At 41.9% G+C, this 25281-nt stretch overlaps 1 protein-coding gene across 5 annotated transcripts in view; it reads left to right on the top strand.

Moving 5' to 3' along the window:
- Positions 1-25281, top strand: part of LOC140492554 (misshapen-like kinase 1) — a 309928-nt gene that overhangs the window by 170336 nt on the left and 114311 nt on the right. For all 5 annotated transcript variants that reach the window (XM_072591501.1, XM_072591497.1, XM_072591500.1 and 2 more), the window contains exons 6-9: positions 1322-1412; positions 5889-6019; positions 14593-14647; positions 18576-18654. In XM_072591501.1, the coding sequence (XP_072447602.1) occupies positions 1322-1412; positions 5889-6019; positions 14593-14647; positions 18576-18654 (356 nt within the window). The remainder of the gene's footprint in view (positions 1-1321; positions 1413-5888; positions 6020-14592; positions 14648-18575; positions 18655-25281) is intronic.

Below are 25281 nucleotides of genomic sequence, written 5' to 3'. Positions count from 1 at the left end.
AAATTGATACTGCCTCCAGAGTAATCGAGTCAGTCCATATCACATACTCTATACCCTGTAATTTTGTTTCCCTCAAGTGTCCCTACTATTTCCTTTTGAACCATCTTCACTTTGAGCACCCATCCCCCCCCAACCCAATCATAAGCAGTGAGTTCCTGAATCATCATCCATTGCTTTTAAAAAGTACTGCCTCTCATTGTCCCTTTAACTTCTGCGTCTCTTACTCTGAAGCTTAAATCTATCCCTCCCCACCCCAGTCCCTCTGCTGTCAATCAATGGAAGCAGTTTTCCTTTGTTTATCTTAGCCAAACCTGTCATAATCTTGGACACTTCTATCAAAATCAGTGTATTTGAATCTCCCTTCCCCTCATATCCTTTAATTGGATTGTACCATTTAGTTTAAATTGCTTCTTTCCATTCTTCCCTTAATTGAGTGAATTTACATCGGATACATTCGATTTCAGATGAGGATTCAGTCTGTCCCTTATCAGTAGACTATGAATGATGAAGTTCATTGGAACTGGGATGCTGTGCATTGTGAACGGAGGGAAAAAAAACTTGCATTTCATACATCGTGTTTGACTCCTGCTTTGAACATATCTCTCCAGAAATTGAGCTCAATGTATTTCTGACTCAATCTGTGATTGGAAAGGATGTTCTCCACTCTGGCATTGATAACATATCTGCCGTCTATTCGAAGGACCTGGTCACCCTTGGCTTTGTATCCAGGAAATGTCATGTTGCCTTGGTGTTTTAAATATTTCCCCGAATCAATCCTCCCCTCTGTATCCCAAGCTCCCATCTCGATGTGTTGCTGGAAGGAGCTTGCTATTCCCATGCTTCCCTGGGCACTGATCTCTCCATTGCGGTGTGTTTCCAACAAAGCCTTTCCACTCTCTGAGGAAATGCACCCCAATCTTTATCGGCCCCTTCATGGGTGGCATGGTGGCTTACTGGTTAGCACTGCTGCCTCTCAGCACCAGGGACCCAGCTTTGCTTCCACCCTCTGGTGACTGTCTCTGTGGAGTTTGCACATTCTCCCCGTGGCTCTGTGGCTTTCCTCTGGGTGCTCCAGTTCCCTCCCACAATCCAAACAATATGCAAGTTAGGTGAGTTGGGCACACTAAATTGCCCATAGTGTTCAGGAGTGTGTAGGTTTGTTGCATTAGTCATGGGATATGTAAAATAATAGTGTAGGGGAATGCATCTGGATGGGTTACTCTTCGGAGGGTTGGTGTGGACTTATTGGGCCAAGTGGCCTGTTGTAGGAATTCTATGATTCTATGTTCAACATTTTTTGCTTGCTTTGTTTTTCCTGCAGGGCTTAACACATCTTCATGCACATAAAGTTATTCACCGAGACATCAAGGGACAGAATGTGTTACTGACAGAAAATGCTGAAGTAAAACTTGGTAAGGTTAAGTGACTTTGACCCGACCTAGTCAGGGAATATTGTCAGACAAAACTGCTTTAAGCATATTTAATCTTTGCATGCTGGAAAGGACTTGGAAGGGTTAATGGTATTAACATTAAAACTTGGCCTGATTTCTTACAGCAAGCAGTTCTCTGAAAGCAGCCCCCTCCTTTCTGTAACTTCACAAAGAAAATGCCCATTTCTCTTCAAAGGGATCACTTATTGTGCCAGTGTTGGGGTCACTGTGGCTGCTGAGGATGAGGGTTCTCTCTCTCATTCTCTCAGGTTAAATTCAATCTCAGGCAAGGTATTCATGAAATAAGTTCGATTGGTTTAGAGTGGGGGAGGAGCAGTAATTTCTGAAGGCAGGGTATGGATGCTGTCCATTGTGAGAGTTAATTAGTCTGGTGGAAACCATTTTAAGACTGATGACTTGCCTCAATGTGTGTTTACAGAAAAATCTGAGCTGTAGCTCTTTTAGTAGTTGCCATAGCAATGTTAACCTAATTGCAACAAGGTCAATAAACTTCCTTAAAGGGTAGTTGCTTGCCGCCTGGTATGTAGCATAGAAAAAGGTGAAAAATGGACAGTGCGACATGGAATACAGAAATGAGCTGAGTTAGAATTCAGTCACAAACTGGTTGCAGCATCAGAAGGAGGCCGTTTGATCCACCAAGTCTGCACTAGCTCTCCAAAGGATCAGCTTCCTTAAGTGTGTTATCCTTGTAACCCTGCACATTCTTCCTTTCTAAATAACAGTCCTCAATGATTGCCTCAATGAAGATTAGCTTGACTACGGTCTTTGGTAACTGATTACAGACCCCCACCCGTTTGCTGCGTGGAAATGTTTTCTCTCCTGAGCTGTTTTCTTCTTTCGCCAACTACTTTTAAATGTGTGACTTCTCATTATTGATTCCTTTACAATTGGAAATAGGTTCTCCCTATCTGGTCAATACAGGACTCTTAGATTTTAAGCACCTCCATCAAATTCCCTGACCATCACCTCTGAGGGAAACTGTCCCAATCTGTCTTCACAGCTGATGTTCCTTATCCCTGGAAGCATTGTAGTAGACCTCATCTGCACCTTCCCAGTGTCTTTATGTGCTTCTGAAGGTGCAGCACCCACAAATTACTGCAATATTCTAACTGAGGCCAAACTAGTGTCTGCTTTAAAGTCAAAATAATTTCCTTGATATAGTACTTTGTGGTTGTTGAAATAATTTTAAACGTTAACCAGAAGGTGAGGAGACAGAGGCAGTATTGTTATGGGGACAGCTTAGGGCCTGGGGACCTAAATATCTGGCCAAACAGAGGCCTCACAAAAAAAACCAAGCATGCCAAGAGGCTAGAATTGAAGGAAATCAGAATTGGCAGCTTGTACTGCTGCAGGAGGATAGGGCTCAGGTGGGGAATGTATGAACAAAACAGACCGTTTAACACCTCAACTACTTTGCTGCCATTCAATGCGATCATCGAATGATTGACGATATTTATACAGATATAAAAGTACATAATTGCAACTAAAATTTGTTTTAGATTAGATTACATTACAGTGTGGAAACAGGCCCTTTGGCCCAACAAGTCCACACCGACCCACCGAAGCGCAACCCACCCAAACCCCTACATTTACCCCTTACCTAACACTACGGGCAATTTAGCATGGCCAATTCACCTGACCTGCTCATCTTTGGACTGTGGGAGGAAACCGGAGCACCCAGAGGAAACCCGCGCAGACACGGGGAGAACGTGCAAACTCCACACAGTCAGTCACCTGAGGTGGGAATTGAACCAAGGTCTCTGGCGCTGTGAGGCAGCAGTGCTAACCACTGTGCCACCGTGCCGCCCATCACCCTTAAAATTAACTGCTCTATTTAGATCTAATCCCTTTGGTTAAATGCAGTTCCAAACTTACCCCACTTTTTCATGTAAAAGTGTTCCCTCGCCTGGGTAACTGGACCATAGCAGAACTTTGCAAGAATTTATTGCTGTTACAAAGGTTGGTAGAGAAAAACATTCTCAGGAGGTTGCAAAGAGTGTGAATAGATCAGTGAGCAGAAATTTGGCAGATGGGGTATAATGTAGGAAACGGTGAAGTTATCCCACTTTGACAAGAAAAACAGAAAAGCAGAATGTTATTTGAATGGAGAAAACCTGCAGAGTGCTTCAATAGAGAGATATGAGTGTACATGAGTCACAAAACTTAAGCATGCAGGAATAGCAAGCAATTAGGAAGGCAAATAGAATGTCAGCCTTTGTTGCGAGGGGGTGGATTATCAAAGTAGGACAGTCTTAAATCTGTATAGAACATTAAGTCCACACCTAATATGTAGTTTGATTTCCTTGTGTGAGAGTGATATACTTACAGTGAAAGTAGTTCATGGAAGGTTCATTAAGTTGATTCCTGAGAGGAAAAGATTGTCTTATGTGCCAGGGTGGGACATATACTATTTAGAGATTAAAATGAGCAGTGATCTTGTTGAGACAGATACAGTTCTGTGCAGGTGCTTCATGTTCATTCTCTGGCTGCTCATGCTCAGCTATGTCCTGACAGGGTCAAATAACCTATCTGCCTCATCAGTTCTTCGAACCCCCGCATCACCTTTCATTTTATATCAGGATGAGAATCTTAACATCGTGATTGCTGGATCTACCTTGTATCTGTGCCTCTGAGTTAAATGACTACTTTGAACACATTCCATTCATTTGCCAGCCTCCATATAATCACCGGATACAAAGCAACATTGCTACTAATCAGTGCCATTTTGACTCTTAGGAAGCAAACAGTAACCACAGATTTCCACCCACCTGTTTTGTTCTGGTTTTATAGATTGCCCTGTGGCATAATGACAAAGAGGCCAAACTAATGATCAGATCTCCCATTGTAGAGGGGCATTAGCCACTTGTTGATTTGCAGAGTGTACTGCAACCATTTTAATTAAGTTCTGGGCTCTGTTTGTTTACATACACTATTCTGATTTGCGTGCTGCATACTCTAGAGCATTGTCTAATGTAAGGAAGCACAAATGCCAAGAAAGCCTTGAGAGTTGTCTTATTTTTGTTGGAACAATGGAGGCAAAGAAGCAATATGGTGCAAGTATTTGAATTATAAAAAATACAGGTTAGATAAAGCAGGAAACCAAAAGACAATGAATGTCCTAAATCTGAAATCAGTCTTGGAGAAGACTCCTATGGACAGCGGAGACTTGAGGGCAGCTCACCACCTTGAGAACAGTTCAGGATAGACAATGAATGCTGACCCAGACAGCAGCACTTCAGTCCTGTTTACAAATAACTTCAGAAATTAAAACGGGCTCACTAGGATCAGTGAGGAGAAAAAGAATCTTAGTGTTAGGTCAGTGAACTTTCATCCCAAGTGGAAAATGCTAGGAAGTTAAAATATTTTTTTAAGCAAGTACAAACCAAGGACAATGGGCAAGTGAAGGGAGGAGCAGCTGTGGATCAGATGGAGTAAGGTGTTGCAGAAGTGATTTGCAGAAGGCAAGTTTAGAATGAGGGCAGAAATAGAAGCTGGTCCATGGGAAGTGTTAACTTGTTACAGCAGATAGGGAGGGAAGCCTTGAGAACCTGGCAAGGAGGAGTAGCAACCCCCGGCCTGCCTTTGTGGTGGAAACTTGTAATGATCCCCAAATATGCAACACATATTTGCCATTTTTCGATAACCCTAACCCATTCTGAGCACCAGCCCATTCTTCTAGCATCCCACACTGTAGTGAAGCCATCTTCCATTTGCCAGCACAAGCTGGACAAAATGTGATAAACAATATGGAAGCAGAATGTTTCCAGTCATCATCCGGGGGCCATAAATACGTGATTAGGTGTAGAATATTTAAAACTGAGGTCAAGAGAAACTTCATTCAGAGAACTGAGTCTTCAAAGAGAAATTGTTGTGTCCACCCACAAAAGAATATCTAAGATAGGAAGTTCCACCTTGGAAAGCTGCGGACTAATCTGGTCTGTCATTTGATGGCCTCAGTCAGTTTTAAGGTGGGGGAGTTTAAGGTTAATCTGTAAGGTTAACTCTGTTTCTCTCTGTACTCTGGCGGCTGTTAAAGCTGCTGAACATTTTCTACTTTTATTAAGGGGCTTCCAGCATCCTTAGTATTTTGCTTGTGACGACAGTCAAGTCCAAGATGGATCCTGAAACTGTTAGTGGTCAAAGTTCGATTGGTGAGGTGCTTAGCCTGGTTTGGTTCAAATCAGGATTGGTTCAAATTGTTTGATCTCCTGACAGATAAATAGTGAACTGATAAGCCAAATGGCCTGTTTGTGTTGTAACTTCACTTATTATGAAGTGAGATGATGTGGGAAAACATGAATGCAGAATTGAGTAATTTAACCAAAAGGACTATGGATGGATACTCATTTTAATAGATCAAATATATAGATACATAAATCAAACAGATTTTGGATTTCCTTCATTTCTGAGTGGTAGCCATTTCCCTTTCTCTTGTAGTTGACTTTGGTGTGAGTGCTCAACTCGACCGAACTGTCGGAAGAAGGAATACATTCATTGGCACCCCATATTGGATGGCACCGGAAGTGATTGCCTGTGACGAGAACCCAGATGCCACCTACGATTATAGGGTATGTCAAAGTGGACTCGGGACTGGGCAAGAAGTTAGATCAGTTCGTGATGGACGGATAGCAACACAGTCAACCACTCTGCTGCCTCTGTGGCCATGCCAGTCAAGCTCTGCACCTTGCCAAAAGTACTAGGCTGCAGAGTGGGAGGAGATGGGTTCTTGCCATCGCTCTGAAGTAGTCAGAAGCTATAGGATAATTGTACAAAAACAAAAGAGTACTTATATTTTAAAAAATAACATAAATTATTTTCCATAAGCTGGGTGAACCGGAAACACACCCTATTCCTTAGTTGTTTCAAGTCCTCGAAATACTTGAAGACAGGACTATATATAAATACTATTTAACTAACAATGCTGCGTTGGTTTGTAATTTTAGTAGTTTCAATTTTCTCAATATTCTGTTAAGACTTCCCTATTACCAGCTGAATTTGGTTCTGATTTTGGTTGCTTCAAGATGTTGAAAAATGTGTTGCTGGAAAAGCGCAGCAGATCAGGCAGCATCCAAGGAGCAGGAGAATCGACGTTTTGGGCATAAGCCCTTCTTCAGGAATGAAGAAGGGCTTATGCCCGAAATGTCGATTCTCCTGCTCCTTGGATGCTGCCTGACCTGCTGCGCTTTTCCAGCAACACATTTTTCAGCTCTGATCTCCAGCATCTGCAGTCCTCACTTTCTCCTGCTTCAAGATGTTGCGCATTCTTAACCTGATTACTTAACCCTTTACATGAATATTACTGATGTGAGTGGCACTGCAGTTCAACTGTTGGCCAGCAAACATCTTTCTTCTAGTAAGAGAACATTTGACCTGTAATGCTTATGTGCGATAGTACAGTAATCTTCCCAAGAGATGTTGCCCCACACCCCAGAATTTAGTTGATGCTGCCTTATTGCTTTGCTTGTCTTTGAATTGCAGAGAGACTGATTTTGTTTTAATCTCTAAAATCATTGCTGTGTGCTTGTTGGTGAATGTGGGTGTGAGTGTGCATCAGATTCCCAGGCAATACGCCCACATTTGGGCTTAAAGCCATCTCAGCACTTCTGATTTTCAAAGCTTCAATCTTCTAATAAACCTAAATTTTAAACAATTCCTGTTGAGATTCTTGACTTTTACCATGAGGAGCTAAAGAATTGAGTCATTCTATAATTTATTGTAATAAGTTTAAAGCTCTTGTCCTTTACCACTTATAAAACAGATCAGAAATTGAGACACTCAATACAAGTTTATCTTTTTTATGACATTTTGGGTTCCTGAAAATAATGTAATATACTGTGTTGTCCCAGAGCACTGCTCCATGTGTTTCCTCCTCCCTCTTGTGTCACATACATCTGTTTCCATTTCTTTTGGTGTTCTAAGGAATGCTCCTGTCTCCCCAATTGAGGAGTTGACTCCAAGGAGGCTGAGGGCAGTATCTGGTGTTCAGGTTTCATTGAAATGCTGCTGGTTCTTATGCTTAGCAGCTTTGCCTTTATACGGCAAGTAAAGTCCATCTGGTCCACTTGTTCTTGCCCTTATTCCTTCCCAAGTCTCTCACCCCTTGCTCCATAAATGAAACTTCCATTTTCCTATCCCAACACCTAGAAAAGACAATTGGAAAAGCAGATGACCTGTTGCTGATTTGGAAATTTCTGTCAAAAGTTATTCTGACATTATTGCGGGTAATCAGGCAATTACCTGCTTAAAGAGCACCCTTTAAGAAGGGAGGGAGGCAGAAGGCAGGAAACTATAGGCCAGTTAGCCTGATTTCAGTTATTGATAGGAGTTTTTGGACTCATTTTGAAGGATGAGATTGTGGAGTACTTAGAAATCCATGGCAAATAGAGTCAAGTCATTAGACTTCATCAAAGGAAGATCAATCCTGACAAATCTGTTAGATTTCTTTGAGGAAGCATCAAGCAAATTAGACCAAGAATGAGCAGACGTGATCTATTTGGATTTCCCGGGTGCCATACAAGCGACTCTTAAATAAGATAAGAGCCCACGTTAGGAGCAAGGTACTCACATGAATAGAGGATTGGCTGACTAGAAGAAGACAGAGAAGGGATAAAGAGTCTTTTTCAAAATGGTAGCTGTGACAAATGAGTGGCGATCTGGACAAAGGAACTGTGGGCATTGTTGCTAAGCTTTTTAATCACACAAAGACAGGTGAACAGACAGGTAGTGTTGAGGAAGCAGGAGGACTTGGACAGGGTAGAAGAGTAGGCAAAGAAGTGGTAAATGGAATGCAGTGTGGGAAAGTTTGAGATTATGCACTTGGGTTACCACCCAGTGGGTGATAAATGGGATCCAAGTCGATGTGCCTGTTGATGGAGTTCCGGTTGGAATGCCTGCTGGGAATTCTTGTGTGTGCTTAGAAGCATGGCATTCCGACTGGAACTCTATCAACAAACACAATGACTTGGATCCTACTTATCACCTAACAAGAAAAAACAGGAAATGACATCACCGTAGGAAATGACATCACAAACCCAAGGAAACACAAGCATATAAATAGGAAGTGGGCTACATCACCAGTACTTCATTTAGAGGCTCACTAAAGATGTTGCCTAGTATGGTGATGAAACATGTGAAAACTAACCTTCCAGCTCAGCGATCAAATGTACATCCAGTTAAGGGAAAGTATATAGTTAATGGCAGGACCCTTAACAGCATTGATGTACAAAGGGATCTCGGGGTCCTAGTCCATAGTTACCTGAATGTGGCTATGGCAGTAGGTAGGGTGGTAAAGAAGGCATATGACAAGCTTGCTTTTATTGCTGGGGTCATTGAGTGCAAGAGTCAGGAAGTGTTGTTGCAATTTTATAAGGGTTTGGTTAGGTTGCACTTCGAGTATTGGGTTCAGTTCTGGTCACCACACTACAGGAAGGATGTGGAGGTTTTGGGGAGAGTGCAGACATAGTTTACCAGAATTTTGCCTAGATTAGAGGGTATGAGCTATCAGGAGAGGCTGGACAGACTTAGGGTTGTTTTCCTTAGAGCGGCTCAGTGGAAATCTGATAGAAGTTTATAAAACTGAGAGGCATTGGTAGCTTTGACAGTCAGAATCCTTTTCCCAGAGTTGAAATATCTAATACTAGGGGGTATACAATTAAGGTAAGAGAAGAAAAGTTCAAAGGAGATGTGGGGGTAAGTTTTTCTTTTACATAGAGGGGTGCCTGCAAAGTGCTGCCAGGGGTAGTGGTGGAGGCAGATATGATAGGGGCATTTAAGGGAATTTAAGATAAGCACAGGAATATGCAAGGAATGTTGTGGTTCTGTTCGCCGAGCTGGGAATTTGTGTTGCAGACATTTCGTCCCCTGTCTAGGTGACATCCTCAGTGCTTGGGAGCCTCCTGTGAAACGCTTCTGTGATGTTTCCTCCGGCATTTGTAGCGGTTTGAATCTGCTGCTTCCGATTGTCAGGTCCAGCTGTCCGTTGCAGTGGCCGGTATATTGGGTCCAGGTCGATGTGCTTATTGATTGAATCTGTGGATGAATGCCTTGCCTCTAGGAATTCCCTGGCTGTTCTCTGTTTGGCTTGTCCTAGAATAGTAGTCCTTAGTAGCCACACATGCAGATGACAAGCAACATGAATTCAACTGGGACAACACCACTATTCTAGGACAAGCCAGATTCTAGGACAGATTCAATCAATAAGCACATCGACCTGGACCCAATATACCGGCCACTACAGCGGACAGCTGGAACTGACAACCGGAAGCGGCAGATTCAAACCATTACAAATGCCGGAGGAAAGATCACAGAAGCGTTTCACAGGAGGCTCCCAAGCACTGAGGATGTCACCTAGACAGGAGACGAAACGTCTGCAACACAAATTCCCAGCTCGGCGAACAGAGCCACAACAACGAGCACCTGAACTACAAATCTTCTCACAAACTTTGAATATGCAAGGAATGGAGGGATATGGACCACAGGCAAGCAGAAGGGATTAGTTTAACTTAGTGTCATGTTCAGCACAACATCGTGGGGCTAAGGGCCTGTGTTCTATGACATTGAAAGTGTACTAAATGGAGTTCAGAAGGATGAGGGTGGGCATCTGACTGGAACTTGAATTACTGAGAGGCCGGAGTAGAATGGACGTGGAAAAGATGTTTCCATTTGTAGGAGAGACTAGGACCCAATGGCACAGCCTCAGAGTGAAGGGAACAGAAATGGGTGAGTTGTTCAGCCAGCAGATGGTGACTCTGTGTAACTGAATGCCAGGAGTGAGTTCTGGAGGCCAAGCCATTAAGTCTATTTAAGACCACGATAGGTAGGTCCTTGATTGGTAAGGGGGTCAAGGAATACATGGAGAAGACAGGAGAATGGGGTTGAGAGTCATATCAGCCAAGATCGAATGGTGGAGCAGACTTGATGGGCTGAATGGCCTGATTCTGCTCCATGCCTAATGGCCTAAGTAAATCAACATACATTTTGGTGAGTTTCATAATTTCAGGGTGTCCCAGAAACAATGGCATCCAACTCAATCTGTTGTTTTTTTTTAATAAAAGTTAAATTTTTAAATTACATTTGTTGTATTAAAAAGTGACCAGGACTTTTGGGTGAGCACCCCTGCTTCAAGGTAGTCCCAGGGATTGGCAGGTAGGTAGTAGATTGACACAGTTTCACATTGCATCTGAAAGATGACCTCTGACAAGGCAACACTCTCTCAGTACTACACAACTGTCAGGCTAGATTGTGCTCAAGTGCCTGGAGTGGGTATTCAACCTATGATCCTCTGACTGAGAGGTGAGAGTGCTACCCAATGAGTCACAGTTTGACTGCATTCCACCAGTGCTTATACTGCAAAGATGTTTTAGCTTTGAAGAGTTTTGGAGTCCAGGAATTGTCAAAGTTGCTATATAAATCTATGGGGAGATGGTGGTGTCGTCCCGTTTCCCTCCCCTCAATCAAGCAAAATGCTCAGAGAGACAGTAGTTTCACCTCCTTCATCTTTATTCCAGGCCCTGGAGGGAGGGAGAATGATCGCCCACGGGCACAGGGACATGAGTTTACGGTCTTCTCTGGAACAGCAGTTTCTCAGTGAACTATATAGTCATTTTCTAGGGAGGCGCATCCAGATAAGGCAACATGCATGTTAATTGGGTGACTGTTACAATCCATGAGTATCAATAGCAGAGACCAAGCCCTTTACTGTCACACAACGAATGTTCTTAACCTTGTTAACTGGCTTCACGTAATGAATGCTTTTCCACCTTGTTAACCCATTACCCTTGCCTCGAGCACCCCATTGTTAACTAAGTTCTTATCTGATCTGAGTCATGCTCAGCTGAGTCTCTTGTTTCACAAAACTCAGAACTTAACTCTTTCTCTGCCTGCTTATACCCTGTATACACCCTTGTTCCCTCCTTTATCATTTCATGATAACCACTGAGATAGCACTACCAGCTTTCATAAGATTCTGACAGCCAGTATTTAAGCAAATAATTGATATAGAACATGCAATGATTATAACAAAAATTACTAGTCCATTACAGTGATTAGAGTTTGAAGAATCCTCCCATGTAGAAAAAAAATCACCAGTAAAGTTCGTAAATCCACTGTCCTTAGTGACCACTCCATCCCCTCCAGTCGAGTAGAAATGAGCCAGTTCTCCAAAATCTCCTTCAGTAAAGTCCTACATGGTTTAGTGTCTGTAGGAAGGCCACTGACAAAAAGCGTACTGACCTCCTCTTCATTGTTGTTAGCTTCTTCGCTTTTAAAGCTCATGACTGGGGAGCTAATTGAATCCATTTGATCAGGCTGCGGAGGGGTAGCCACTTATCTGAAGGTGTGATTTACTTGTGAATGGAGAAATTCTAGAGATGATGTTAGCTGCTGAAAGTATCTTTGCATTTCCTCTCTCATTCCTTCCTTGCCAAGGTGGTTATCAGTCACACATTTAACAACACTAAATTATGCCTGCCTATTTCATCATCCTTTGAATTTGTGAAGTCTATTACTCTGTTCACTATTTATGACATTATCAAGTTTTATACAATCCATAATCTTCTAAATTGTACTGCCTAAACAATTCAGTCAATTATAAATAACAGTCAATAGTCCTAAAATCAAACCCTTGGGGGGTGGGGGCGGGAAACCCAGTCAGGTTGGTCAAACATTATTTTCCTTTAAATTGATACTTGGCTAATATGAAAGCTGTCAGGAAATGTATTTTAAAAATCTGGAACAGTAAGAGAACAGCAATATTTGTGAGAAACAAATACTGAATGTTTTAAAATATTTTCTCCAAATGAAACTTCCCAAAACAGTAAGAATTACAGTGGCAACTTTGGTAGAGATCGACATTCTTTGAATTTACAATATGAACGGGGCGGGGGCAATGAAGTGTTAACAATAATTAACAGAATTTAAACAGCTCAGCCTCAAGTTCTGATATTCTCTAGAAAGTCTTAACAAAACGTCAAACTAAAAATGCACTTTTTTTTGAGCACTCTGCAGTAAAAACACAGCAGCAAAGATATTATAATACAATACAGTCATCTGGTTAAAGCATGACCACTGACCCAACTGTTTTTTATTTAAACAAGCATTGTAGAATTTCAAATAAATCAGGGGGGTCAAGGTAGTCAAAGAGTTTTAAGGTTACAAGTTTGATAATTTTAAAAAGGACATAATGTTATACAATTTTAATGTAAAAACAAAATCTGCCAGATTACATAACCTACAAAATGCACTGAATTGAGATCCTGATCCAAATAAGGCCGAACAGTTACTTAAAAGGATTTTCCAAACCAGTATTTTAACGAATCAAAATTTTTAAATATCAAACACTCACAGCATGGCACAATTTACATTGAAACATTCCTTTTTCAGCCAAGTATTAGTACAACCTTAATTTCAGCATTTCACTTTTTGTTGCGTCCTCTCACTGAAATTATACTTATAAAAAGAGAAAGCCCTGGCAGCAGACCACATGGCGCCACAATCCAAGCTACTGTCTTCCCCAGAACAAAGACTTGCTGAACTTCAAATTTTGCCACAAGGGGACTTTAACCCCTTTCTCATTTTACTCCTCATGGGGCTAGAATCCCATTTAAACACAGAGAAGCTGAACCTCAGCACAGTGCGGAGAACTTGAACCTCAAGTCAACTCACCCAGTGGACTCGAACCTCAGTACTGTGCAGTGGACTGAAACCTCAATCACACCCCCCTCCCCCAATGCAGCGCAGAGGACATGAACCTCTGTTTGCCAACGGGCTTGTGACTGTGTCTCTTGACTGAACTAATTACTATTCGCGAAATCTATAGAGTAGAGAGCGATCAAGCGAGGGGACCATCTTCACACAGGAATACTGAGAGGGGCCAAGGTTTAATATCTTACTTTTTGGGCCCATCCGTCTCATGGCACCAATGTTCCGGGCGGCTGCTGGCACCCTCCGATCGTAACCATTCATTTGGATCCTGCTGATTATGCTAATATTGTCATCCCATTCTTCTTAGTCAAAGCAAAATGCTCAGAGACACAGTAGTTTCACCTCATTCATCTTTATTCCAGGCCCTGGAGGGAGGGAGAACGATCGTCCATGTGCACAGGGATATAAATTCACGGTCTTCTCTGGAACAGCAGTTTCTCAATGAACCATATAGTCAATTTTACAAGGAGGAGCATCCAGATGAGGCAACATACATAGTAATTGGGTGACCGTTATGATCAATGAGTATTAATAGCAGAGATCAAGCCCTTTACTGTTACACAATGAATGCTCTTTACCTTGTTAGGTGGCTTCACATAATGAATACTTTTCACCTTGTTAACTGACCTTGCATACTAAATAACAATACTGGAAGCAAATATACATAATGACTGTTTTTCCACCTTGTTAATCCATTGCCCTTGCCTCCAGCACCCCATTGTCAACTGTAAGTTCTTCTCTGATCTGAGTCTTGCTTAGCTGAGCCTCTTGTTTCACAAAACTCAGAACTTAATTCTTTCTCTGCCTGCTTATTCACATTTTCACTGGTGCCTTGGCCATGTCACAGGGTTGGTCATTGAAAGGTTCCATGCTAATGCTTTGGGGACTTTGGTTAATTTCCACCATTGCAGCTGGTAGAGTTTGAATTTAATTAATTAATCTGGAATTAAAAGCTCGTATCAAACATGGTGACCATAATTAGTGTTGATTGTCTTGGAGAACCATCCTATTCACTTGCGCTATTTAGGCAAGAAAATCTGCTGTTCTTCATTAGTGTGGCCTACATGTGACTTCAGCCCCGCATCCAGATGTTGACTGTTAACGCCTTTGTGAGATAGCCTGACATGCCACTGTGTTCTAGGGTAGTTAGAGATAGGCATCTCTTCTCAACAACACCCATACTGCATGAAAAAATATCAAAGATAAAATTGCAAACTTAGTTGTTTTCTCTCCATTTCTGTCTACCTTTCTCCATTTTGCAAGTTTTGATTGTAATGTAATCCTTCAGATATTAACACATTGGCCACATTTTTATCCTGAATGACCTGATGGCTGTGACATAAACACAAAATTATAAGAAGGCATTACGCTGACAGAAAGGGGTTAATGAAGCAAGCAGATTTTGACCCCTTTAACTTGACTGATTTTGGTTTTCTTGCAGAGTGACATTTGGTCTTTGGGGATTACTGCAATTGAAATGGCAGAAGGCGCACCACGTAAGTTTTACTTCCACGTGTTTGTTGAAGGATAGGGTGGGCGGTCAAGTGATACCTTTCTTCTGATTGTCTGACCTCAAGCCTATTGCTGATGTGACCGGATTTCACTCATGGTTCCTTTTATTTATCACTGTGCAACTAACAAGAAGACGTCTTGTGATCAATTTTGGAATTGGTGTAAAGATTGGCAAACTGTGGCTGTACTCATGAAACTCAAATTCAACTTGAATCATCAGACTGGTGGCCTATCCAGTTTAATTCAATGCTACAGTACATGGTGTCGACTAACACACCGAGGATTGACAGTCTATGAATTTCTAGCACTGTCAGTGTATCTCAGACTTGACCTGTTCACAGTTCCTGAGCAATCTGTGGTCTCCGGGAATTTGCATTCTACTCCTTGATGCAGATTAAAAGTAGTTTTACCGAAAACAAGAAATGGTGGAGATCACAGCAGGTCAGACAACGTCCGTGAGAGAGAGCAAGCTAATGTTTTGAGTCTAGACACAAAACATCAGCTTGTTGTCTGACCTGCTGTGATCTCCAGCATTTCTTGTTTTCAGTACAGATTCCAGCATCTGCAGTAATTTGCTCCTTAAAAGTAGCTTTATTTGTCCTCGTCCTATTTATCCATTTAAAAAAGTCTTCTGTCATTTTTCTTTAATTTTAAAATAATTTTCCTTTAAATCCTATATCTTTTTCTCTACCTCTCTCCAACTTCCTTACTTTTTTTTACCCCCATCAGAAGCATGATCTTTCACTGCCTGCTTCCTTTTGGCTCATTTTGCCATATTAGCAGATGGATCAGCTTTGATAAAGTTGGCAGTTTGTTGGGCTTTACAGGGTGCTCCTGCTGAAAATGAATAGCCATGTTTATGAAGTTTGTGGTCAGACAGAGCTTCACTGCTGTCTTGTCTTTAACATGTGCGAAGGGCCAAAGAATCAGGAGTGACCCATTTAACTGTTTGAGCCTATCCTGCCATTTAGTACCTGTGATTTTAGGTCCCTTGAGCTGTTTCTCCTATTCATGCCTGACTTGAAATTTTTTTTTTTAACTTATCATGGTTCCACAATATCTTTGTCTTAGAAAATTCTATCGATTGCAGTATTAGAATTTTCCCCATATCTTCAACAGCTTTTTTCTCAGTCACAGCATTCCAGAGCTCCACTCCACAGTGGGCATGGAATTGCCATACAAACAAATTGCCAGAGAAGCTCAGCAGGTCTGGGAACGTCGGTGGTTAGGAAGCAGAACTCAAGTTTTGAGTCCAATGTGACTCTTCTTCAGAACTGATTTCTGACATCACCCTTGAACAGTTGACTTGCCCAAAACATCGATTTTCCTGCTGTTTGGATGCTGCCTGACCTGCTGTGCTTTTCCAGCACCACACTAATCTAGATTTGGAAGTCTATGCTCCTTTTTATCTGCAAAGAATTGTCTACCTATGAACTCATTTCTTAATCTTCTGCAATTTGATTAGATCTCCGTTAAGTTCTAACCATACAAGCCAGTCAGTGCAACATGTCCTCACAATTTAACCCTATTTTCCAGTTACCATTTTTGCCGAATATGCACGGCACCCCTCATAACCAATCATCCCTCCTGAGGTGCAATGTCCAGACTGATGTATCACATTAATTCGACGTGAACCAGAAATTTATATGAAACATGTATCTTATCTTTCCCTTTATGTTTAATTCCCCTCAGAAAAAGGTCAACATTGCACTAGCAGTTTTAGTTGCTTGTTGACCATACCAAGCTAAAAAGGTCTGTTGGATACAAGTCAGTTAAAGAATTCCAAATTGAACAACATGCAATTAGTTGTACCACTCAAAAGTGTCAAAAGAGGTGTGAGTGTAGCTAAAGACCATAATGCAAACAATGAACATTTAAGCCTTACGTATTGTAAATAGTTAGTGGATTTCCAGAGCAGTTTGCTCAGTGTATTCTGTGGCAAGCCTTTTCTGTTTTTTGTTCTGCAGCAGTTCCATTGTGATAATGTTGCTGCACTAGTAACACAAGCTTCAGGGGCTGCAGACACATTCAAATCCCACAGAAGCAGCTGAGAAACTTAAAACAGTATCCGTTGACTGAATAAATGTGGACTCAAGCTGGCAGCAGCGTTGGTAACCCTGGAGCAAGCAGATTGTGATACAAACCCATTTTGTTTAGTTGTGCCCTTTCAGAGGAACTGTGCCTAGTCTGACATCCAAGTGACTCTTAACCAGCTTCTGAAATGACCCAGCAAACTATTTAATTGGAGGGCTGGCTTATCAGCTTCACTAGGGCAGTTATAGACAGGCAGTAAATACTGGCCTTTCTCGGCACACTGCCATGCTATGAATTGATTTTTAAAAAGCCTGAGCAGGCAGTGACAGAAAAAGAAATAGCGAAGCTCTTGTTTTGACGTGTCATACATTAAATATTGAGAAGGGTGAGGGGAAAGATGACAAAGGTGTTGGCATTGAAGGCGGCCATTCCATGGTTGGCCAAGTGCCTTACACTGTTGAGTAGTGGGCCAAAATATGCTGACATTTCTCATTTCATTTTAGCAAGGTAGTTCAAGCCTGGCACCTGGGGAGCCACACACTGAGAATTAAACATGGTGACTTTATAAGAGAATAGGTGGTTAAATATGTAAATATTGGGGGCATGTAATAGTTTTGTACCAGAACTAAGTGACACAGTGGGATAAATTGCTCTCATTTATCTGAATAACTATTCCCCTTTGAAATGTCTGCAAAATCCTATAAACCTGGTTTGGATGGCTTCTTACAGTGACTGCAAGATGCAAGACCCAGCAGCAAAATCAGCCTGTTATTTAAAATTCCAGTGATAGTATCTAATTTATTGTTTAGTATGCCTGTATACTTTTGTTGAATCTAGAAAGCGGAATAGTTCAGTGCTCAGCATGTAGGGATGGGTAGTGTTGTCTTCACGTTACTTATTTCATAACCTTGATAACGGCCTTGCCGTTTCAGATTTTATTCCAAGCAAAGAAACATGGTTTGGGTAAAACGAGCATAAACTTGCTGTATTGTCAAGGGGACAGCTGGATTCACCATCTTGTTTCGGATAGTGCTCCTCACCCAACCTGACCATAAACATGAGCTCACCCAATGTCAATGCTAATGAATATCAGCTATTTGAGTGCTGTTCTGCATATCAGAAAATTAAAAAGCACTGTACTTTGATTTGAAAAGGAAATCCTGATTTCCCTTTTAAAAATGTAGCCTAATTTAAACAAAACATGTTTATCACCATATTGCTTACTTATATTTTAGTTGCATGTTATACATGATCTATTTCTGGATCAAGTTGTCACCAAAATGATGTAACAGGTGATGGGAAGTTGCAGGTTGGAAACTACCTCGGACATAGTTGATTGCTGAGCCAAGCAGTTTCTCTATAACTCTGAGAAACATCCTCGACCGACTAGGCTGGTTCTCTCTGTGATTTGGAGGTTTAGCTGGTGATACCTTCTAATACGGTGCAAGCAACTGTACAAGCTTGAGTGGTTCTACCTAGTGAACTGGCAGGCATGTTGCTTCTTGTTGCTAAACTTTGTGGTTGTTTCAAAGTTAATATCAATGGTTACACATCTGGATCCTTCTTTGTTTGGGGAGCCCTAAGCTTTGGTTCTTTGCTGCATACTCTGGATGTGAGGTAAGTGAGGTGTGTCAAGAGTGCAACAGAGAAAGAAAATTTCTGGATTTTATTGCAAGGGTTTCAAATCGGACTGTGGGTTTCCATGCATTGCCATAGATGACTGACTGATCAATTCAAAAGCTAGCAACTCCAGAATAATGGCTGCAGTTATTTTAGATTAATGTGGGGAAATTAAAGACATTGTACTGCCTGTCATTTTTGGCCATTAGTGGTATTCTTTATATAATTTTGTTTCTTATTTACTTTGTTTCATTGCAGCTCTGTGTGACATGCATCCAATGCGAGCCTTATTCCTTATTCCAAGAAATGCCCCTCCAAGATTGAAGTCTAAAAAGTGGTAGGTGATTCTAAGATGTTTTGCATGAGCCCTGTGGATGTGTTCATTGATTTGAACATCCAATGTCTTCAACAGAGCTGCCCAAGTGGATTAAGAAGGATGACATCAATGCAGGACAGAACTTGAAATCAGTCAATTCCTTGCTGTTGGCTGAAGTATTAAAAACTAGCAGTATGATTAGAAATTAAGCCCTCAAGCCTGTCCTGCCATTTAATACATGGCTGATCCTAGGCACATTGCCTGCTCTCCATAACCCTTTAAACCCATAACTAATTGGGAATCGATCTATCTACTCAAATTTATTCACTGTCTTGGCTGATACAGATTGGGCTTTCCAGAACATATGATCCAAAGGTGGGTTGGAACTGGAGAACAGAAAAGTGAGGGGAGTGAAAATACTCCACAGTTTTAAAAGCTCAGAAGTGGGTGGGTTTGGGAGTCATAATAAAACTTGGATGCTAGAACAAGGGAGGGAAAAATTGGGTAAAGAAGTAAGGAGCTGAAAGAGAGAGGGGAGGTGCAAAACCTGACCATAATCTTATGAGGATTATATGCTTCAAGACATAAATTTGATCAGCAAAGACCGACATATGCTCTCTGGATATAGTGAGAGGGTCATTGCCCAGAGAGAGGCAACCCACAGCCCAGCCTCGGATTCTAAGTTTGTTACTGACTAACCAGTTTTAGAGTGTCCTCTGTGTGCGTGCTGTCAAATGGCTGAACACACACTAGAAACAATTAGTGAAAACCTATGATCCAGATAGTGTTTAGATGATTGCAACTTGCAGACTGAACAGAGCCCTTGGCTAAGGTGAGTTGAGTCCATGTAAAATGTATCCTAGGAGAAATTGTAGATGCATGGAACCTAGATACACACAAGTTTTAAAGGGATTGAAACATATATCGTTAAATGGAGGAGTGTGAACTGCAACCAGCAATCAGCCACATCTAGATTTAAATTTTCAAATGAATTTTGTAAGCAGGTTTGGTGGTTTGATACATCTGAGGTTTGAGTTGAAGGATAGTGGCTTTCATTGCAGTCTAGAAACAAGACCACCTGATTGTGAAAAGGCCTACATTGGTATCAAGCAGCTCAGTAGTTCGCATTCCTGCCACAAAATCCAGGGGCCTGGGTTTGATTCCAACCTTGGTTGACTGTATGCACATTCTCCTCATGTCTCCATGGTATTACGGCATGGAGTAAACCCGTCTGCTAATTTAAACCAGCAGCACAGAAAAAATTCACCCTGTGCTGTATTCTGTTAAAATTAGAGGGGCAAAGAACTATCCCAGAGGTCACTATTAAAGTAAAAATTAACAACTTTATTCTGTAAGTCCAACAGAGAATACTAAACCCAACAACCATTTGCAACTGCTTTCTCTTAAACCTATCTTTTACTTCCCACTCTACCATACTAGTCAGATTTTTAAAAAAAACTCCCGATTAAGATTTACAAAAAAATTAATGTTTCAAATCCAATCAGAGTTGTCAGTTCTCCTTTGTAGATTTTCCTCTGTAGATTCTCGCCAGGTCAGTTTTGATGTTCTGCTGTGCAAACTCCTTCCACTCCTTTTAGAGAGCTCTTGAGCTAGCACCTTACATTTGTTGGTCTTTGGGGAACAAGCCAGGACAAGTGGTAGAAATTGCGGTGGGGGATTTCTTTGGGAACAGTGACCACAATTCTGTAAGTTTTACAATACTCGTAGATAAAGAAGAGAGTGGTCCTAAGGGAAGAGTGCTAAATTGAGCCAAGGCCAATTATATCAAAATTAGACAGGAGCTGGGAAATGTGGATTGGACGCAGCTATTTGAACAGAAGTCCACATTTGAGATGTGGGAGGCTTTCAAAGATAGTGTAGAATAGGCATGTCCTGTTGAAGGCAAAGGATAGGAAGGGCAAGGTTGGTGAACCATGGATGACAGGAGAAATTGTACAAATAGCCAAGAGGAAAAGGGAAGTGTACATAAGATCTAGGCAGCTGAGAACAGAACAGGCCCTGGAGGAATATTGGAAGAGTAGGACCAGTCTTAAACAAGGAATCAAGTCGGCTAAAAGGGGTCATGAAATAGCTTTAGCTAGCAGTATTAAGGAAAATCCCAAAGCATTTTATTCTTGTATAAGAAGCAAGTGGGTAACTAGAGAAAGGATTGGTCCACTAAAAGATAATGAAGGAAGGCTGTGCTGAACCTGAGAGAATGGGTGAGATTCTGAATGATTACTTTGCATCAGTGTTCACTGAGGAGAGGAACATGATGAATGTTGAGATTAGAGATAGAAGTTTGATTAGTCTGGATCACGTTGGCATAAGTAGGGAAGATGTGTTGGATAGGCTAGAAGTTATTAGGGTGGACAAATCCCCAGGACCGGATGGGGTCTATCCGAGGTTGCTGAGAGAGGCGAGAGAGGAAATAGCTGGGGCCCCGACAGATATCTTTGTGGCATCATTAAATACAGGTGAGGTGCCGGAGGACTGGAAAGTTGCTCATGTTGTCCCCCTGTACAAGAAGGGTAGTAGGGATATTCCGGGTAACTACAGACCAGTGAGCCTGACGTCGGTGGTGGGGAAGTTGCTGGAGAGGCTAGTGAGAGATAGGATCTATTTATATTTGGGAAAGAATGAGCTTATCGGTGTTGGGCGACATGGTTTTGCCTTACCAACTTGATAGAGTTCTTCGAGGAAGTGACCAAGTTGTTAGATGAAGGAAGGACTGTTGATGTCATATACGTGGATTTTAGTATGGCGTTTGATAAGGTTCCCCATTGTAGATTAATGGAGAAAGTGAAGTCACATGGTGTGCAGGCTGATCTAGCTCGGTGGATAAATAACTGGTTGAGCAACAGGAGACAGAGAGTAGTAGTTGAAGGGAGTTTCTCCAAATGGAGAATGGTGACCAGTGGTGTTTCACAGGGGTCAGTATTAGGGCCACTGTTGTTTGTAATATACATAAATGATCTAGAAGAGGGCACCGTTGGTATGATCAGCAAGTTTGCAGATGACACAAAGATTGGTGGAGTAGCAGAAAACATAAGGGACTGTCAGAGAATACAGAAGGATATAGATAAACTGGAGAGTTGGCGGAAAAGTGGCAGATGGCTTTCAATCCAGACAAGTATGAAGTGATGCATTTAGGCAAATCTAATTTTAGAGTGAATTATACAATGAATGGAAGAGCCTTGGGAAAAGTTGATGGGCAGAGCGATCTGGGAGTGCAGGTCCATTGTACCTGAAGATTGATAGAGTGGTCAAGAAGGCATGCTTGCCTTCATTGGACGGAGTATTGGGTATAAAAGCTGGCAAGTCATGTTAAAATTGTACAAGACATTGGTTCGGCCGCATTTAGAATACTGTGTACGGTTCTGGGCGCCACATTACCAAAAGGATGTGGACACTTTGGAGAGGGTGCAGAGAAGGTTTACGAGGATGTTGACTGGTATGGAAGGTGCTAGCTATGACGAGATGTTGAGTAGGTTAGGTTTATTTTCACTAGAAAAAAGCAGATTGTTGGGGGACCTGATTGAGGTTTACAAAATCATGAAGCGTATAGACAGGGTGAAGGATTCAATAATGAGAGGTCATGCTTTCAAAGTGAGAGGTGGAAAGTTTAAGGGGGATATATGCGGTAAGTACTTAACACAGAGGGTGGTGGGCATTTGGAACGTGTTGTCAGCAGAGGTGGTAGAGGCAGGCACGATAGATTCACTTAAGATGCGTCTGGACAGATGCATGAGTAGGTGGGGAGCAGAAGGATACAGAGGGAAATGACTGACAGTACATTTTGATCGGCTCAGGCTTGGGGGGCCAAAGGGCCTGTCCCTGGGCTGTAAATTTTCTTTGTTCTTTTTCGGTAGTTCTCCCAGTAACTGTTGAAAATGTCCATTTTTATACCCCAAAACATTGGATTGGTTCATTGGTTTTAACATTATCAAAATACTAAATTCAAATCTGATTAGATTTTGGTATCTTGGGGTATAATTTAAACTGGCCCAATTTGAATTTTTTTCTGTTTCATGGCAATCTAGGTGCTGCTATTGTTTTGATCAAGTGTTAGATTGTTACCTTGTTCAATTCTCTTAAATATACAATACACCTCTACATCTTAAGTGTATTTCTGCCAGGTGCTCTGGCTTCCTCCCACAGTCCAAAGGTGTGCAGGTTGTAAATTGGACGTTGTAAATTGCCCCATATTATCCATAGATGTGCAGGTTAGGTTGGTTACCTGTGGTAAATTGGGGTTATGGGAATAGGGTGGGATGCTGTTCAGAGGGTCAGTGCAGTCTCGATTGGTCGAATTGCCTCTTTCTGCATTGTAGGGATTCTATGATTCTAAGTGATCATGTGACTGCCGGAGTCGATAAGCTTTGTGAACAGAAACATGACTGCATCAGCCTGAACGTTGGAATTTATATTTGAGGGGACAAACTAACAAGGATAACAGTGGCTTAGGCCACTGTTGGAATATTGTGTGCAGTTCTGGTCTCCTTCCTATTGGAAAGATGTTGTGAAACTTGAAAGGGTTCAGAAAAGATTGACAAGGATGTTGCCACGGTTGGAGGATCTGAGCTATAGGGAGAACCTGAACAGACTGGGGCTGTTTTCCCTGGAGCGTCAGAGGCTGAGGGGTGACCTTATAGAGGTTTACAAAATTATGAAGGGCATGGATAGGATAAATAGACAGTCTTTTTCCTGGGGTCGGGGAGTCCAGAACTAGAGGGCATAAGTTTATGGTGAGAGGGGAAAGATATAAAAGAGATCTAAGGGGCAACTTTTTCACGCAGAGGGTGGTACGTGTATGGAATGAGCTACCAGAGGATGTGGTGAAGGCTGATTACAATTGCAACATTTAAGAGGCATTTGGATGGGTATATGAATAGGAAGGGTTTGGAGGGATATGGGCTGGGTGAGGCAAGTGGGACTAGATTGGGTTGGGATATATGGACGGGTTGGACCAAAGGATCTGTTTCCATGCTGTACATTTTTTTTTTGATTAGATTACTTACAGTGTGGAAACAGGCCCTTCGGCCCAACAAGTCCACACCGCCCCGCCGAAGCACAACCAACCCATACCCCTACATTTACTCCTTACCTAACACTACGGACAATTTAGCATGGCCAATTCACCTGACCTGCACATCTTTGGACTGTGGGAGGAAACCGGAGCACCCGGAGGAAACCCACGCAGACACGGGGAGAACGTGCAAATTCCACACAGTCAGTCGCCTGAGGCGGGAATTGAACCCAGGTCTCTGGCGCTGTGAGGCAGCAGTGCTAACCACTGTGCCACCGTGCCGCCCCTGACTCTACATCTCTGACTCTATGACTCGAAGAGGCTTATATTGAGTTGAAATTTTGAATTTGGCCTTTTGATTTTTGGGTTGTTCCAAGCATGGGACAAACGTGACTATTTGTGGTCTCTGCTTCCACCACTGGTACTGCAGCAGCAGGAAGATGGAGTGTCTGAAGTTGAAAAAATGTTTTTGCATCCAATCTCAGTTTGAGGGCATCACTAATAGGGAAGCACTGTTGAAGAAGAAAAAGATTGAGGTTTATTTCTGCATTAAAATTTGAAGGTTGGGGACTTGCTTGGGGTAACTTTCAATTTGATGTGGGCTGGAGGCAAAATTAAAAATCCAGTTTTCTAGGTTTGAATCTTCTCATGAAGTTTGTAAATACATTTGGCGGTTGAGAGAGGAGCATGATCCAAATGCATCATTCTAAGGTAATCACTGAAGCAATGATTGTCAGTTGTACGTTTTGTTATCTGGTTTACTAAAGATCTTCATTTATCTCTAACATAATCTCTGAACTGACTTAATGACCTTTTTCTTCTGAGTGCAAGGAAGCAAGTAAAAAATGTGTGGAAGGTGAATTTCTGACTGCAACCAATGTGAAATGCCAAACAAAAGTTAGGGGTATGCAGTGTTGTTGGAGGAATGAGTCTGATTTGTATGCAGTGATGACACCATGTGTTGTAAATCGTCCTCGCTCCCATAGCTGATCTTGCCTGAGGACTGCTGGGTGCAGTGATTATTGCTTTGCACATTACCGGCTGCTGCTGGAGAGCCTGATTGTGGGGGAGGAAGTGTGATGCAAATACAAAGTGAGTCTGTCAGTATGGGTGGGAGGTGATTTCGGCCAAATGCTACAGCAGGAGGAACTGGGAGGCAACTTCCCATGTGGTAAATTTATGATCTTGGTGTCAGATGTGTAAGTTCACGTTGCCTGTGTCACTGTTGCTCATGGTGGGAAAAGATGGTTCCTTTAAAGAATTAAGGCAGACTTATAGGCATGTTTTTACCAGAATTCTCACGGGCCGATTCGAGGTCTAGCCCTGACTTACTGAAAATTTAATGTTTCAATTAGATGTAATTTGGCTTCCACATCTAAAATCTAACCTTGCAGAAAGTCTGCATTTATTCACAGCTCTCCACTGTTAGACTAGAAGACTTACTGGTCCCTCCTTGGCAATGCAGTTTTGTAACTGAACTGGGGGAGGAATTCTACTATCCTGGAATAGGTATTTAAGCAAGATCCCACTTGTCTTCCATATTTTCCTTGACTGGCATGTGCTGTAATTTTGAAAGCAGTTATATTTGGTGCAGGTTGCAGTTGAGGATGATCCTTCAT

This window comes from Chiloscyllium punctatum, chromosome 21 (genome assembly GCF_047496795.1).
Source record: "Chiloscyllium punctatum isolate Juve2018m chromosome 21, sChiPun1.3, whole genome shotgun sequence".
Classification (NCBI taxonomy): Eukaryota; Metazoa; Chordata; class Chondrichthyes; order Orectolobiformes; family Hemiscylliidae; genus Chiloscyllium; species Chiloscyllium punctatum.
This window is presented reverse-complemented; position numbering and strand designations above follow the sequence as displayed.